We start from the raw sequence: 14287 nt of genomic DNA on the forward strand, positions 1-14287 counted from the left end.
TGTTTCTTTTCTTTCTCTGTGTATTTTGTTGGATTTTTATTAATATCTGGTTTGAATTTGATGCATGTAGGACCATTAGAAAGGTTTGGATCTACTGAAGCAAACATTGCTAGGAGTGAGTACTTTTGTGCAACGGTATTTTTTCCATCAAATGTTTTTCCTTATTGTGGAAATCCTAAAAGAAAACAAAGGATCCAATCTGAAAATGATTTTAATAGACAGAAAAAATGAAAGTAAACTGATATCAGGATGGATTCGAAGTTACTCTAGACCCAGGTACAAAAAGACAAATATAATTATTTAGATAAACTCCATTTTCTGTTTCTCTTTTCTTTCTGCAGGTCTTCAGATCTTGTAACTCATAATTATTTCATAACATTGATGAATTGCATTATTTTTGCAATGTTTACATCAAAACAGGTTATATACTTCTAATCTAATTTAGTTTGCATTTTTGATAGTCAAATTTTGAAGCAAATGGAATCCATGAAAACTACAAACAGCTTCAGGAAACTTTATTAACAGTTGCTTGTTTCACTTTCATCATTATCAATGGCCTTCATCAAACAGCTGCACTAATATATTTGCATATTGACCAGGAAATGATTTGATGAAGGCATAAAAACCAGGAGAAACTTTTCTTTTTTTCTGTTTTCTACAATAAACTGTAAATAGTTCATGTTTTAACAAAAATGACAAAATTAATAATAACCATAAAATAAAAAAGCACAAAAATTATTTTTTATCTTTCAATGCAGCAACAAAAATTCTTCGTTCTCCAAGAGTTCTCCATCATTTTCTTCCAATAGTTTGAGTAAATTCATATTAACATCACATTCAAACTAAGGTTCAAAGATTCTGTCATAAAAATTTGTTTAGCAAATTGACTGATCGGTCTGTATGAGTTCAATATTAACTTTTATGTAACAGTATCTATGTGTCAACACTGTTTAAGGAAAAATACACTGACTCACTATGTTCATAAGCAAAATTCAGATGGAAGCTGAAAGTAATAAAAATTTAAAATGCAAAGTTTAGTTGGCTTGTCAAAGAATGAAGGCGTTGCAAGACATGAATAAATATTTAGTAAGCTGTCAGGAATTCTGTGTGTGTGTGTGTGTGCGTGCGTGCGTGCGTGTTTCTACTCTTTTATATATATATATATATTTATATATATATATATATATATATATATATATATATATATATATATATATATATATATATATATATATATATATAAAAATTCCCTTCTCACCCTCCGCGGGTGGTCTGTTTCATCCTCTGAGCTCGGGTCCTCTACCAGAGGCCTGGGAGCTTGAGGGTTCTGCGCAGTATCTTGGCTGTGCCTAGAACTGCACATTTCTGGACTGAGATGTCTGATGTTGTTCCTGGGATCTGTTTGAGCCACTGCTCCAGTTTGGGGGTGACTGCCCCGAGGGCCCCGATGACCACAGGCACCACTGTGGTCTTCACCTTCCAGGTCTTTTCCAGTTCCTCCCTGAGGCCCTGGCATTTCTCCAATTTCTCATGCTCCTTTTTTCTGATGTTGTAGTCACTTGGTATTGCTACATCCACCACAACGGCTTTCCTCTGTTCTTTATCCACCACCACAATGTCCGGTTGGTTCGCCATTACCATCTTGTCTGTCTGGATCTGGAAGTCCCACAGGATCTTAGCTCGGTCATTCTCCACCACTTTTGGGGGTGTTCCCCACTTTGATCTTGGGGCTTCCAGTCCATATTCTGCACAGATGTTCCTGTACTCTATGCCCGCCACTTGGTTATGTCGTTCCATGTATGCTTTCCCTGCCAGCATCTTGCACCCTGCTATTATGTGCTGGACTGTCTCAGGGGCCTCCTTGCACAACCTACACCTTGGGTCTTCTCTGGTGTGGTAGATCTGAGCCTCTATTGCTCTGGTGTTTAGGGCCTGTTCCTGGGCGGCCAGGATGAGAGCCTCTGTGCTGTCCTTGAGTCCAGCTTTCTCCAGCCATTGGTAGGTTTTCCTGACATCAGCCACTTCAGTTATTTGTCGGTGGTACATCCCATGTAGGGGCTTGTCCTCCCATGATGGTACTTCCAGCACCTTGTCTTCTGTTCCCCATTGCCTGAGACATTCGCTGAGCACATCGTCTGTTGAGGCTTTGTCCTTGATGTATTTATGGATCTTGGATGTTTCATCCTGGACAGTGGCTCTCACACTCACTAGTCCTCTGCCTCCTTCCTTACGGCTCGTGTACAGTCTCAGGGTGCTGGATTTGGGGTGGAATCCTCCATGCATGGTTAGTAGCTTCCTAGTCTTAACATCCGTGGCCTTCATCTCTTCCATTGGCCAGGTAATTATTCCGGCAGGGTATCTGATTACTGGTAAGGCATAGCTGTTTATTGCACGGATCTTGTTCTTGCCATTGAGCTGGCTTCTCAGGACTTGCCTTATTCGTTGGAGGTATTTGGCTGTGGCTCCTTTCCTTGTGACCTCATCGAGGTTGCCATTTGCTTGTGGTATTCCCAGGTACTTGTAGCTGTGCTCTATGTCTGCTATTGTTCCTTCTGGGAGTGAGACCCCTTCTGTGTGGGCGACCTTCCCTCTCTTTGTAACCATCCGACCACACTTCTCTAGTCCGAATGACATCCCAATGTCAGTGCTGTAGATCCTGGTGGTGTGGATCAGTGAGTCGATGTCTCGCTCGCTCTTGGCGTACAGCTTGATGTCATCCATGTAGAGGAGGTGACTGATCGTGGCCCCATTCTTGAGTCGGTATCCGTAGCCAGTCTTGTTGATGATTTGGCTGAGAGGGTTCAGGCCTATGCAGAACAGCAGTGGGGACAGAGCATCTCCTTGGTATATGCCACATTTGATGGACACTTGTGCAAGTGGTTTGCAGTTGGCTTCAAGGGTGGTTTTCCACAGCCCCATCGAGTTTGCAATGAAGGCTCTTAGAGTCCTATTGATGTTGTACATCTCTAAGCATTCAATGATCCAAGTGTGTGGCATTGAGTCATAGGCTTTCTTGTAATCAATCCAAGCGGTACACAGGTTGGTGTGTCGGGTTTTGCAGTCTCGGGCGACTGTGTGGTCTACAAGGAGTTGGTGTTTGGCTCCTCTGCTATTTATGCCTATGCCCTTCTGTGCCTTGCTCATGTATTTATCCATGTTCCCGCTTATCTTAGCCGCTATGATGCCTGACATGAGCTTCCATGTTGTAGAGACAGGTTATTGGCCGATAGTTGGATGGGACTGAACCCTTCGAGGGTTCCTTCTGTATCAGGATTGTGCGCCCTTCAGTTAACCATTCAGGGTGAGTCCCATTTTGTAGCAGCTGGTTCAGTTGAGCTGCCAGTCGCTCATGGAGGGCAGTGAGTTTCTTAAGCCAGTAGGCATGGATCATGTCAGGTCCTGGTGCTGTCCAGTTTTTCATACTCGAGACTCTGTCTTGGACATCTGCCACAGTGATGGTTACCGGGGCTTGTTCCGGGAGGTTGCTGTGGTCCTCTCGTAGAGAGGTTAGCCACTGTGCATTGCTGTTGTGGGACGCCTCCCTTTCCCATATGCCTTTCCAGTATTGTTCAGTCTCCAGCCTGGGTGGGTCTGCTCTGTTGTTATTACCCTGCCATTGAGAGTACACTTTAGCTGGTTGGGTGGCGAAGAGCCGGTTAATCCTCCTGGCTTCATTCTCTCTCGTGTATCTCTTTAGGCGGCTGGCCAAGGCTTGGAGCCTTTGTTTGGCAGTTTCGAGTGCTTCAGGTATGGGCATCTGGCTGTACTTCTTGGGTACTGATCTTTTCATTGCACCCCTTTGGAGCTCGGACAGTTGACTCACTTCCCTCCTTGTTATCTTGATCTTAGCCTCTAACCGTCTTTTCCATGGTGGGTATTGGGTCTCATGGTTGCTCTTATAACCAAGCATCTCAAGGATCACTGATGCTGAGTTGTATATCAGCTCATTGGTTTCTGTTATGGTGGTGGTAGGGATCGTTCTCAATGCTGCATTCACATCTTCAATGAGACTTTCTGATGGTACTTCACTCAGCCGTTGTAATTGGCGTCGGGGTCGTCTGGTGTTCATTCGGGCCATGATTCTCTCTCTCAGGTCAGTTGCTGCCTCGGTCAGCTCAGATGGTTCGTTCATTACTGGGGCTACATACCCAGTCTCTGGGTGGGGAGTTGTAGTTGACTCCCTTCTGACCTGGCATCCTGGCTCCTTCCCGTTGTGTCGTACCTCGTCAATCTCCAGTTGTGACAGCAGTTGCCGTTTGCGGATGTTGGAACACTGAGCTACTAGTTGTTTGGCAGTTAGTGTTGACTGGGGATGTCGAGCTAACCATTCCTCCCACAGTCTTTGCATGTAGCCCCTCTGACTAGGATTACTTGAGTAGTAGCATTCCAACAGATCCATGTTTTCATCTCTCGCCCATTTCCGTCTTGTTCCAGTAGCCCACTTTTCATCAGGGTGCTCTGGTCCCCCAGCACCTGACGCAGACCTTGTTTGACCGGGCGACGTCTGAGCCGGCATGTCGTGCTTATTTGTGTCTCTCATGGTATGAGGTGGGCTATATAGCTCCAAGGGTCTTGCCTAAGGACCCACACTGACAGCTCAATGTCACCATTGTAACCGTTTGCCCCAGCCCCCAGCCTTGCCTCGAACCCGGGTATATATATATATATATATATATATATATATATATATATATATATATATATATATATATTGTTCTTGGTGATTTATTTTCCTCTTTCACCAAACAATTACAGAGATTAAACTTTCTTTTGTTCTCATGCTACCTCTCTTAAAAACCATCAGCCCCAAACCCAAATGCCTGCTGGTCCTTCACCAGGCCCCTGCACTTATCTATGTGGACTGACCCACATTACTTCCTGTCTAAATTTAGAAAATAAATAAGAAAACAAAAAAATAAATAAAATCAACAATTATCAACCTACAAATAAACTCTGTAAATAATACAAAAATAGAAATTTAAGAATAAAGTAACAAAATTAAAATGGATAAAGAAATAAAGAAAAAATAGCTCCAACAACTTTTATTCTGCCTTTTGAGATTTATTTTATTAATCCCAGAGGGAAAGTAAATGTAACTCGTATTGCATAGTTTTCTTGAAAAACTTGTACATACTGATGGCTCTGGGCAGGAATCATCTCATTTATTACTTTTTTCTGACACCACTTTTACTTCTATATTTAAATTGCAGATGACTTTGACATGGGTCTTGCTAATATTATATAATGCATAATGTGAAAAAAACCCCCATCAACACTAAGCCTGTATTTATGTTTAAAATGACTTTTTTTAAAAAAAGTCATTCAGCTAGTGTGTGATCAGTTAATAGAGACATAGGAAACTGATGTCTGTTTAGTGAAAGAAAACTTGTTAAATATGTGCAAAACTTGTTTTACATTGTCAAAGTATTATTTAAGGTTCAGTGGGAACATAGAAAGGAAGAACTGCTGTTCTTCAATGAAGATTTCAATGAAGAAGATGACAAACCTAAATCTAGTAACTATTTTTTAATTGAACGAGTTCAACTTGATTTATGTCTAACTTATTGTTTTTCTTCAGTAAGCTCCTGCAAGTTTATTTTTTACTCTAGTTTTATTTTTATGCTTGTGTTGCTGTATTTTGAGCTGTGCAATACACTCAGTTTTATGTTTCTAACTACAGTTTGTGTAAGCTTCTGCTTTATGTGTGAAGAGGCCTAAATAAATGAAATGTGCAAACTTCATGATGGTGTCTTTGATGGCATTGGTCCCTTGCAGGAAGAAGTTCCTGAATTTGAATATCAGTCAGGTGTTTAGTTCTCCCTGTCTGGTTCTCTCTGGTTTCCTCCCACAGCCCAGAAGCATTCATATCAGGTTATTTTTCATGTCAGGTTATTTACTCTCTATAGATTCTGTTATACATATTTTTGCTTGAAGCTCATGAAAACAGTATTTAAGATGAGGATATTTATATTACACTGAAAAACATTTCAAAACAGAAAAGTAGACTTAAGAAAAAGTATGTTTAGCACTTGCTTAAAGGCTGTTATTTTCAAAAAGTTACTTTAATCCAAGAAATGAGTCGGATAGGAACGCATATTCTAATTTAAATCACTGTGGATGCAACGCCTGCGTAGCTATAAATTGCGTCTCAAATTGAGCTTTTATTTTGGAGGCTAATAAGATCCGATGAATAGCGGAAGTAGTTGTCTCCTAGCAACAAACGATAGGTGAACAAAAACTTTTGTTTCCTTATTCAGTGTAAAATGTTTGTGTTCATATATTTATATGCGTATCTTTAAAGCCACTGAGATTTTACTTTAATTATGAAATTCTGTTTTACTTAAGTTTTTCCTTAATTTCCTCCCAGGTGTGTTAGCTTAGCCTGTTAGCTGGACGCCGACTGGAAAGCGGCGAGTTCAAAGCTTCAGCGTTGGAGGAAATAAACTAAGAGATGGAGGAACCGGTACACAGTGAGTAGATGGACTCTAGGTTTGATTGTTGTTATCTTCTGTTTCAACGTTTTTTAAAACCCAACCAACAACAATACTGGGCAAGGCAAGTTGATTTGTCGAGCACATGTCAGCAGCAAGACCAGCCAAAGTACTCTGCGTGATGAAAACGTTAAAAATGCACTGGCATACTAAAGGAAATGAAAGAAAAGTTTCAACACAGTCCAAAATATATATTTGTATCATAATGACTTGATAAATAACAATCTATTTATTAATGTAAGTCAGACCCACTGTGTTTACCCCTTAAAGCTGCATCATGTAACTTTAAAAAAAATGTTTTGTACATATTTGTTTAAACTGTCACCATGTTGTCACAGTAAGATATGAGACAGATAATCTGTGAAATGATTGATGTCTTTCACCTCCCAGTGCTACAATTGCCATCTGAAGAAATGCACCGCTCTTGGTCGAAAACAAGGAACCAGAGCCAGTAGGAGGGTCTTAGCGCTGTCAATCATCCTCATATATGCACTACTAAATGTACTTCTGGCAGAGAAACAACTTGCGGTTCCAGAGGAACCTCAAGTTTATCTACCTTCATCGGTGGCCATGCTAACTAGCCTGAGCATTCATGGCAGAATCAGTTGTTGTGAATCAGCTGTAGCATAGCAGAGAGCAAGTGTGCATGAGGGTGATTGACGGCGCAATCCATGTTCCTATAGTTTATCTCAAAGTCCTGTAAGGAGCAGGCGCGTGGCATTCACTTAGTCTCCGAACAGATGATGAAAATAAAACCAGACCTGTCCAGAAGAAAGTCTGCTCCATTGTGAACTAAAGAGTAGGGAACACGCAAAACATCTAAAAATAGATGGGGGGGAGGAAATTAAAAATTTTGGAATTAGCAGTAGACTGACAAATGTGCACAAAACTTTAATGTTTTGCTAATGTAAAAAACCCTCCTAGCAATTTCTGTGTTTCCATTAAATAATAAACGCAATTTAAAATCGGACGTGAATAAGGTTGTTCACGTGATGTGATTAAAAAAACATACTGCGTTGTATTCATTCATCTACTTCCTGTCATCTTCTTTGTGGTTTGTGTCAGTGGCAACATTCAGTTGTTGATCATTGAACGTAAAGTGTTTCCATTGCAGTTTTGCAAAATAAACCAATTTTAATATGGCCAAAAAAATGGTCTCATCCAAAATAAAGAATTATTTAATTGAAAATTTAGCTTTTTGAAAATTGGAGTTTTTCCATTAACCAAATTCAACCTGAGCATCTATATGATTAATGGAAGCATGGCTTGTGACGCTGCCAGTTTTGCAAACATTGACTTTGTGTTTCCTGCAGACGTCCAGCAGCTGTTTGAGATCAAAAAGGAGGAGAAGTGGAGTCCGAGACCAGACCAGGAGGACCAGAAACCTCCACAGATTAAAGAGGAACAGGAGGAGAACGAGATCACCAAGTTTATATTCAATCCTGTGAAAAGTGAAGATGATGAAAAGAAACCTCAGATTCCAGAGCTTCATCACAGCCAAACCAAGGAAAACGGAAAACTTGTTGGACCAAAACCAGATCAAAATTTAGAATCCGGTACTGAAGATACTTCTGATTCTTCGTCAGAGACGTCAGAGACGGACATCAGTGATGGAAACTGGGAGAAGAGCAGTGAAGCTCAGTCAGGTTTGGGATCTGGAACCAACAACACAGATTCAGTTTGTGAGAAAGGCAAAAAGTTATACCGCTGCTCTCAGTGTAGGAAAATATTCGTCCACAGAGGCAATTTGTTAGAACACAGAAGAATCCACACCGGAGACAATCTTTACCACTGCTCAGTTTGTAGCAAATCTTTTCCTTCAAAATCTAATTTAAAAGATCACACAAAAGTTCACTCTCAGGACAGACCTTTTAAATGTTCTCTCTGTAATGCAGCTTTTAAAAGGAAGAACAATTTAAGACGACATTTGATAATCCACACTGGAGAGAAACCCCACAGCTGCTCCATCTGTAGCAAAACATTTGCTTTTGAGGAAAATTTAAAACAACACATGATAATTCACACAAAGAAAAGACCTCACATATGTTCCGTCTGTAGTGCCGATTTTAAAAGTAAAAATGCTTTACTAGGACACACAAAAATCCACATAGAGGAGAAGCCGTTCAGCTGTTCGGTCTGCAGTCGAAGCTTCCGCCGCACATCATATCTAACTGCTCACATGAAAAGTCATTCTGAAGAAAAACCTCACACCTGCTCTGTCTGTGAGGCAGCTTTCAAGAGGAGACGTGGTTTAATGGAACATAAACGAATCCACGGTGGGGAGAAACCTTACATCTGCTCTGTTTGTAAGAGAGCTTTTCTGAAGAAACACACTTTAGTAGAACACACAAGAATACATTCTGGAGAGAAACCGTTCAGCTGTTCGGTCTGTAAGAAAAAGTTCAAGTGGAGAAACACATTGAAGAAACACTCAAGACTCCATAAGGATGAATAACTGTACCAGTTGTACAGACTGGTCAAATTTTCAGCCACCTTCACAATTACTTTAAAAGGGATATGTATTTGCAGACACATTCTGACATTTTTTTTTTCATTTCTGCTCTGTGTAAACTTCTAAATAAAGCAGATTTCCTGTTGTATTTGAATCCTGGCGAGATGTTTATTTTGCATGTTTTTCCTGTCTGTGTGGGTTCTCTTTAAGTACTCCGGTTTCCTCTAACAAAAAGTCCAAAAACATTCCCTTAGTTGCCCTTAGTAAGTTTTTATTTGTTGTGCTGTGATGATCTGCTAACCTGTCCAGGGTGAACTTCTCTTCCAATTTCCAGTGGAGTGGCTGGAGGCCCTCCTATGTCAGGGGTGAACATGGATGGGTGAATCCTGAGCAAAGTGTCACCAGGATGAGAAAAGAAACATTCTGTCACATTGAAATAGAAATAATGTTATCTGGTAACAGCTTAAAATATGCACTTTTATTTTTTTTTTAAACTGCCTGCTAGTTGTGATCAAAATGCTGATTCCTCTCATTTACATTTATTGGTTTATTAGTTTCATCAACACACATTCAGTAAATTTGAATATTAAGTGTATTTGAGTAACTTAATTCAAAGAATGAATCACATTACATGGATGAATTCAAGACAGGATTTTTTTCAAGTCTTTATTTCTTACAGCTTACAGCTAATGCAAAATTTAAAATGAGATTATTTCACCAAAACATTTTAGAACAGAAATGTGGGCTGAATAAGAAAAGTATGTTTTATTCTTGCTTAAAGGTTATTTCCAAAAAATCCCTAACAATTGAGCATCATCTGAATGCATATTTTAATTTACTGAATCCTAATGTAACTGCTGCTACTGTTTAGCTTTAAAGAGCGGTTAAGATTGAGCTTTTATTTTGAAGATCAATGTGACCCGACGAATAGCGGAAGTAGTTGTCGCCTAGCAGCAAAAGCTAAGCGAACACAAAGTTTTGTTTCTTCCCTTTTGAAGCTAACATGTCTCCGTTCAGTCGTTAGCTAGAAGCAGACAGGAAAACAGCGAGTCAGAGTCGGGTTGATGTAGAACAGACTGTTTCTGATGTCTGAGGAGAGAAACGTTTGTATTTTTATTTTATGAAAACCTCAGAAGGTCTCAGCGTTGGAGAGAAAACAACTACCAGAGATGGAGGAACCAGCACATGGTGAGTAGATAGACTCTCAGTTTTATTGTGATTATCTCCTGCTACTTCCGTTCTTTAACATTTTACTAGCAACCAGACAGGGAAGGGATATTAGTTTGTGAAGCACATTTCAGAAGTAAGACAATTAAAATAGCTTTAAATGATGAAAAAATAAGATCACATTACAGTGGCGCAATAAAGGGAACTAAAGAGGAGTTGGAATACAGACTAAAACTAGGCATCAGTATTATAAAAAACAAAAATAACAAAACTGTGATCAAACCTTGATTGAAAGGATCTCAGTGTTTTAGCAGTTGTGCAATTTTCTTTAAGTTTTCTCCAGATCACAGGAGCAAATCTTCAGTCGATAATTACCTTCTGTTTTTGAACACTATGTCTTATGGCAGTGAGGAAGTAACATTATGAGCAAAGAGCATCAATTTGTGAAGGGATCAATTTGTTAAATTGCTGCTCTCTGCTTTGTTTCTCTGAGGAAATTAAACATGGAATTTACTCTAAAGGTTGTTGCCTTTTAAAGATCTATAGTGAAAATTTCTGTCAAATTTGGTGTATTCAGTTAAAATAAGCTCAATTGTCAGAAAATACTAAGTTTTGGGGAGGTACTGTTATTTTTTTCACACAATTCTGTATCAGCACAAGGTATTAGTATGTCTACATTAGTAGTTAGGGCTGTAGGTACTTTTAATAAAGATAATTGAGTCTAATATTTTATTAATATTTAGGCTATCACTTTTAAGGTCAACGGGAATGTTAAAATCTTACATAATATTGACCTTACCAGTATTTAACACTACGTACATTTTTTTTGAAAACAAACTGAAATGTGATCTAAAAATTGAGAGTAACGGCCTTGTGGATGATGCAGACAAACAAGTGGTTTTACTTCATTTTCAATCATTTGAATTCAACCACAAACCAACATTGATTCAATGACATCTTTTCAACATCAGTTAATTGTCTAGAATTGGGTGATTGTTTGATGATTGATCCACCATCAGCAACCTTAACATCAACCTTTTTGACCATAATTCAACATTGAATTAACATCTTTGGCTTTCTGGGTCTGTTCTTGTTGGCTATTCGCTGGCAAAGGAGCCTTGGCTACCTGCTGGTTTTGATGCTAAGCTAACTAAGCTAATGAGCCTGTACCAAAACAAGAAAAACTATGAAACACAAAGATTTTCCGTAAAGTAATGTGTGACAATAGAAAATTAGTTTTATAAGGTGCTTATCCATTAGAATAATTTGGTATGGAGAAATTAGATCAAATCAAGAGTCTGAAACACCAACACATCCAGATACTCCAGGAAATGACACAAAACACCTTATCCAATCACAGCCTCAAATCACCAGCTCAAACAACTTTATACAAGCAATCACAGCAAGTTTCAAATAGATGATGTAGTCCAATGACTAGCAATGCAAGAAGTTGTGAAAAAGCTAAATAATGCTGAAGATGTAAATAAAGTGTGATCAGACATGTTCATGCCATGAGCCATTGATTTAAAGTTTCAAGTTTAGGAATTTCAGGCTACAAAAAAAGTTGGTGACCTCTGCCCTGCATTACTGTGACATTTCATTTAAGAGGCGTTTACTGTAACTGGTCTGTTTTTGTGTTTCCTGCAGACGTCCAGCAGCTGCTGGTGATCAAAAAGGAGGAGAAATGGAGTCCCATCCTGGATCAGGATCAGATTAAAGAAGAACAGGAGGAGAATGAGATCATTGAGTTAATATTCAATCCAGTTCCTGCGAAAAGTGAAGATGATGAAGAGAAACCTCGGCTCTCAGAGCTTCATCACAGCCGAACCAAGGAAAACGAAGACCTTGTGGAACCAGAACCAGATCAATGTTTAGAATCAGATGGTGAAGAAGAAACTTCTGATTCTTCATCAGAATCCTCAGAAACAGATGTCAGTAATGGAAACTGGGAGGAGAGCAGTGAAGCTCACGCAGGTTTGGGGTCTGGAACCAATAACACAGATCCAGTTTGTAAGAAAGGTAAAAAGTTACATCGCTGCTCTGAGTGTAATAAAATGTTCAGTTGTAGACAATATTTGATAGAACACAACAGAATCCACACTGGAGAAAAACCGTTTAGTTGCTCCATCTGCGACAAAAGCTTTAGTTTAAAAAAAACCCTGAAAAGACACACAATAACGCACTCTAGTGAAAGGCCTTTCAGCTGCTCGGTCTGCGGCAGAAGTTTCAAGTATAAGTCACATCTATCTTCCCACATGATTGGTCATACTGGAGAAAAACCTTACAGCTGTTCCGTTTGTAAGGCAGCTTTCCAAAGAAGACAAAGTTTAGTGGAACATACCAGAATCCACACTGGGGAAAAACCTTACAACTGCTCTGTTTGTAAGGAATCTTTCCCAACTAGACAGCGCTTAGTGAACCACACAATGGCACACACTGGAAAAAAACCTTTCAGCTGCTCCATCTGCGACAGAAGTTTTAGAAGGAAAATATCTTTGACTCACCACATGAAGACGCACAGTGGAGAAAAATCTTTCAGCTGCTCCATCTGCAGCAAAGCTTTTATCTCCCAGGGATGCTTACAAAAACACAAAATCATACATGCAGAGGAACGATCTTACATATGTTCTGTGTGTAATGCAGGTTTCAAAACTAAAAAAAATTTAGTGGAACACGCAAGGACCCACTCTGGGGAAAGACCTTTCAGCTGCTCGGTCTGCGGCCGAAGCTTCAAGTGCAGGTCTTATTTATCCTCTCACATGGTCGGTCATGCTGGTGTAAGACCTTACAGTTGCACTGTCTGTAAGATGGCTTTCATGAGGAAACGCAATTTAAAGGAACACATAAGAACCCACACTGGAGAGAAACCTTACAGCTGCTCTGTCTGCATGGCAGTTTTCCTGAGGAAACACACTTTAGTGCAACATGAAAGAGTTCATTCTGGGGAGAAACCTTACAGCTGCTCTGTTTGTAAAGAAACATTTAAGTGGAAAAACACATTCAAGAATCATGTAAGACTGCACACAAATCAGTAACAGACTGTGGTCAAAACTTCAGGCAGTCATTGATATTGGATTTGGAGAATGAAGTGTCCATTTACATTTAAGCTCATCTGTCTCAACATCTCTTTAGAGGAAATAAACCTCACAGGACTGGAACTTGAGCTAAAGGGAAGCTGTGTAATGTAACTGTGGTAACATCATATGTTGTTGATGGAATTAAATATTACAAGATATATTTATATCAATTTAAACAAACTTGATTTGTTTAAATTGAATCTTGACCCAATTAGACCCTGTTTAAGAAGGATTCTTTATAAAAACAGGAAAATTAAAGACAACCCTAAGCATCCTCTTCATGAGACTCTTGTACAACAGATTGGTTTTGGCCCTCCAGCCATCAAAGACTGAACTACAGGAAACAAAGACCTGTGTGGTTTTTTTCTTTTTAGCATCTCGCCGACATCAGGAAGACTATGCGCAACTTCCTCCTCTACTTCACTGGTGAAGGGAGGTCTGCTTCTTACCACAAGCCCTTGATATAATAAATATACAGTGTCTGTGCATCAAGTGTATGGATTATGGCCTTATTTATAATTCTGCTAAAGGAATCTTTGAATTATAGAAGGAATATGAATCAATGTCACGCTGCGTCAGCATCCGCTGCACTGCGCAGCATATTTAATTGCCTCTACTTTTACTTGTATAATTTTGTTTTACTTTTTAGTAATTTTACTTTTCACCATTATTTCATCTTTAGCGTAGTAGTGTAATCGAATGTGGCTAGTTTAGTAAGTTTTTAAATTAAACTATCTGTGACATTCTGTGTAAACTTCTGCTTCTGTAAGAAAAGGGCTGAATATTCATGTTGGGGTCATTGGTACCATGATTTGAATCCAGGCCAGGTGTTTAGTTCTCCCTGTCTGTGTGGGTTCTCTCTGGGTACTCTGGTTTTCTTACACAGTCCAAAAGCATTCACGTTAGGCTGTATTATGTATAGAAACTACTAAATAAATTAGATTTGCCCACTTTTTTGTGTCATCGTTGGTCACTTGGTAATTTGAATATTCCTTAGAGGTTTATTTGAGTAACCTCACAGAATAAAACACATTGTGTAGATGACTTAATGTTTTCAAGCTTTTATTTTTTATTTTTTTAATCTAAGAAATGAGCCTCAT

General features: G+C 39.3%; 2 protein-coding genes across 3 annotated transcripts; both read left to right on the forward strand.

Moving 5' to 3' along the window:
• The first annotated feature begins 6158 nt into the window (after positions 1–6158).
• On the forward strand, positions 6159–9097 carry LOC103472564 (uncharacterized). 2 transcript variants are annotated; one of them, XM_008422276.2, is made up of 3 exons: positions 6159–6227; positions 6368–6470; positions 7805–9097. In XM_008422276.2, the coding sequence occupies exons 2-3, from the start codon at positions 6452–6454 to the stop codon at positions 8944–8946; spliced, it is 1161 nt and encodes a 386-aa protein (XP_008420498.2). In that variant the 5' UTR covers positions 6159–6227; positions 6368–6451; the 3' UTR covers positions 8947–9097. The 2 variants fall into 2 exon arrangements, with proteins under 2 accessions (XP_008420498.2, XP_081468666.1); XM_081612540.1 differs by lacking the exon at positions 6159–6227 and adding an exon at positions 6243–6265.
• Positions 9098–9871: 774 nt separating this feature from the next.
• LOC103472563 (uncharacterized) lies at positions 9872–14231 on the forward strand. Its single transcript, XM_008422275.3, has 2 exons — positions 9872–10131; positions 11758–14231. Exons 1-2 carry the CDS (start codon positions 10113–10115, stop codon positions 13143–13145), a joined length of 1407 nt encoding a protein of 468 aa, XP_008420497.2. The 5' UTR covers positions 9872–10112; the 3' UTR covers positions 13146–14231.
• The last annotated feature ends 56 nt before the right edge of the window (positions 14232–14287 follow it).

Source organism: Poecilia reticulata, chromosome 11 (assembly GCF_904066995.2).
Source record: "Poecilia reticulata chromosome 11, P_reticulata-male-v2, whole genome shotgun sequence".
NCBI classification, from domain to species: domain Eukaryota; kingdom Metazoa; phylum Chordata; class Actinopteri; order Cyprinodontiformes; family Poeciliidae; genus Poecilia; species Poecilia reticulata.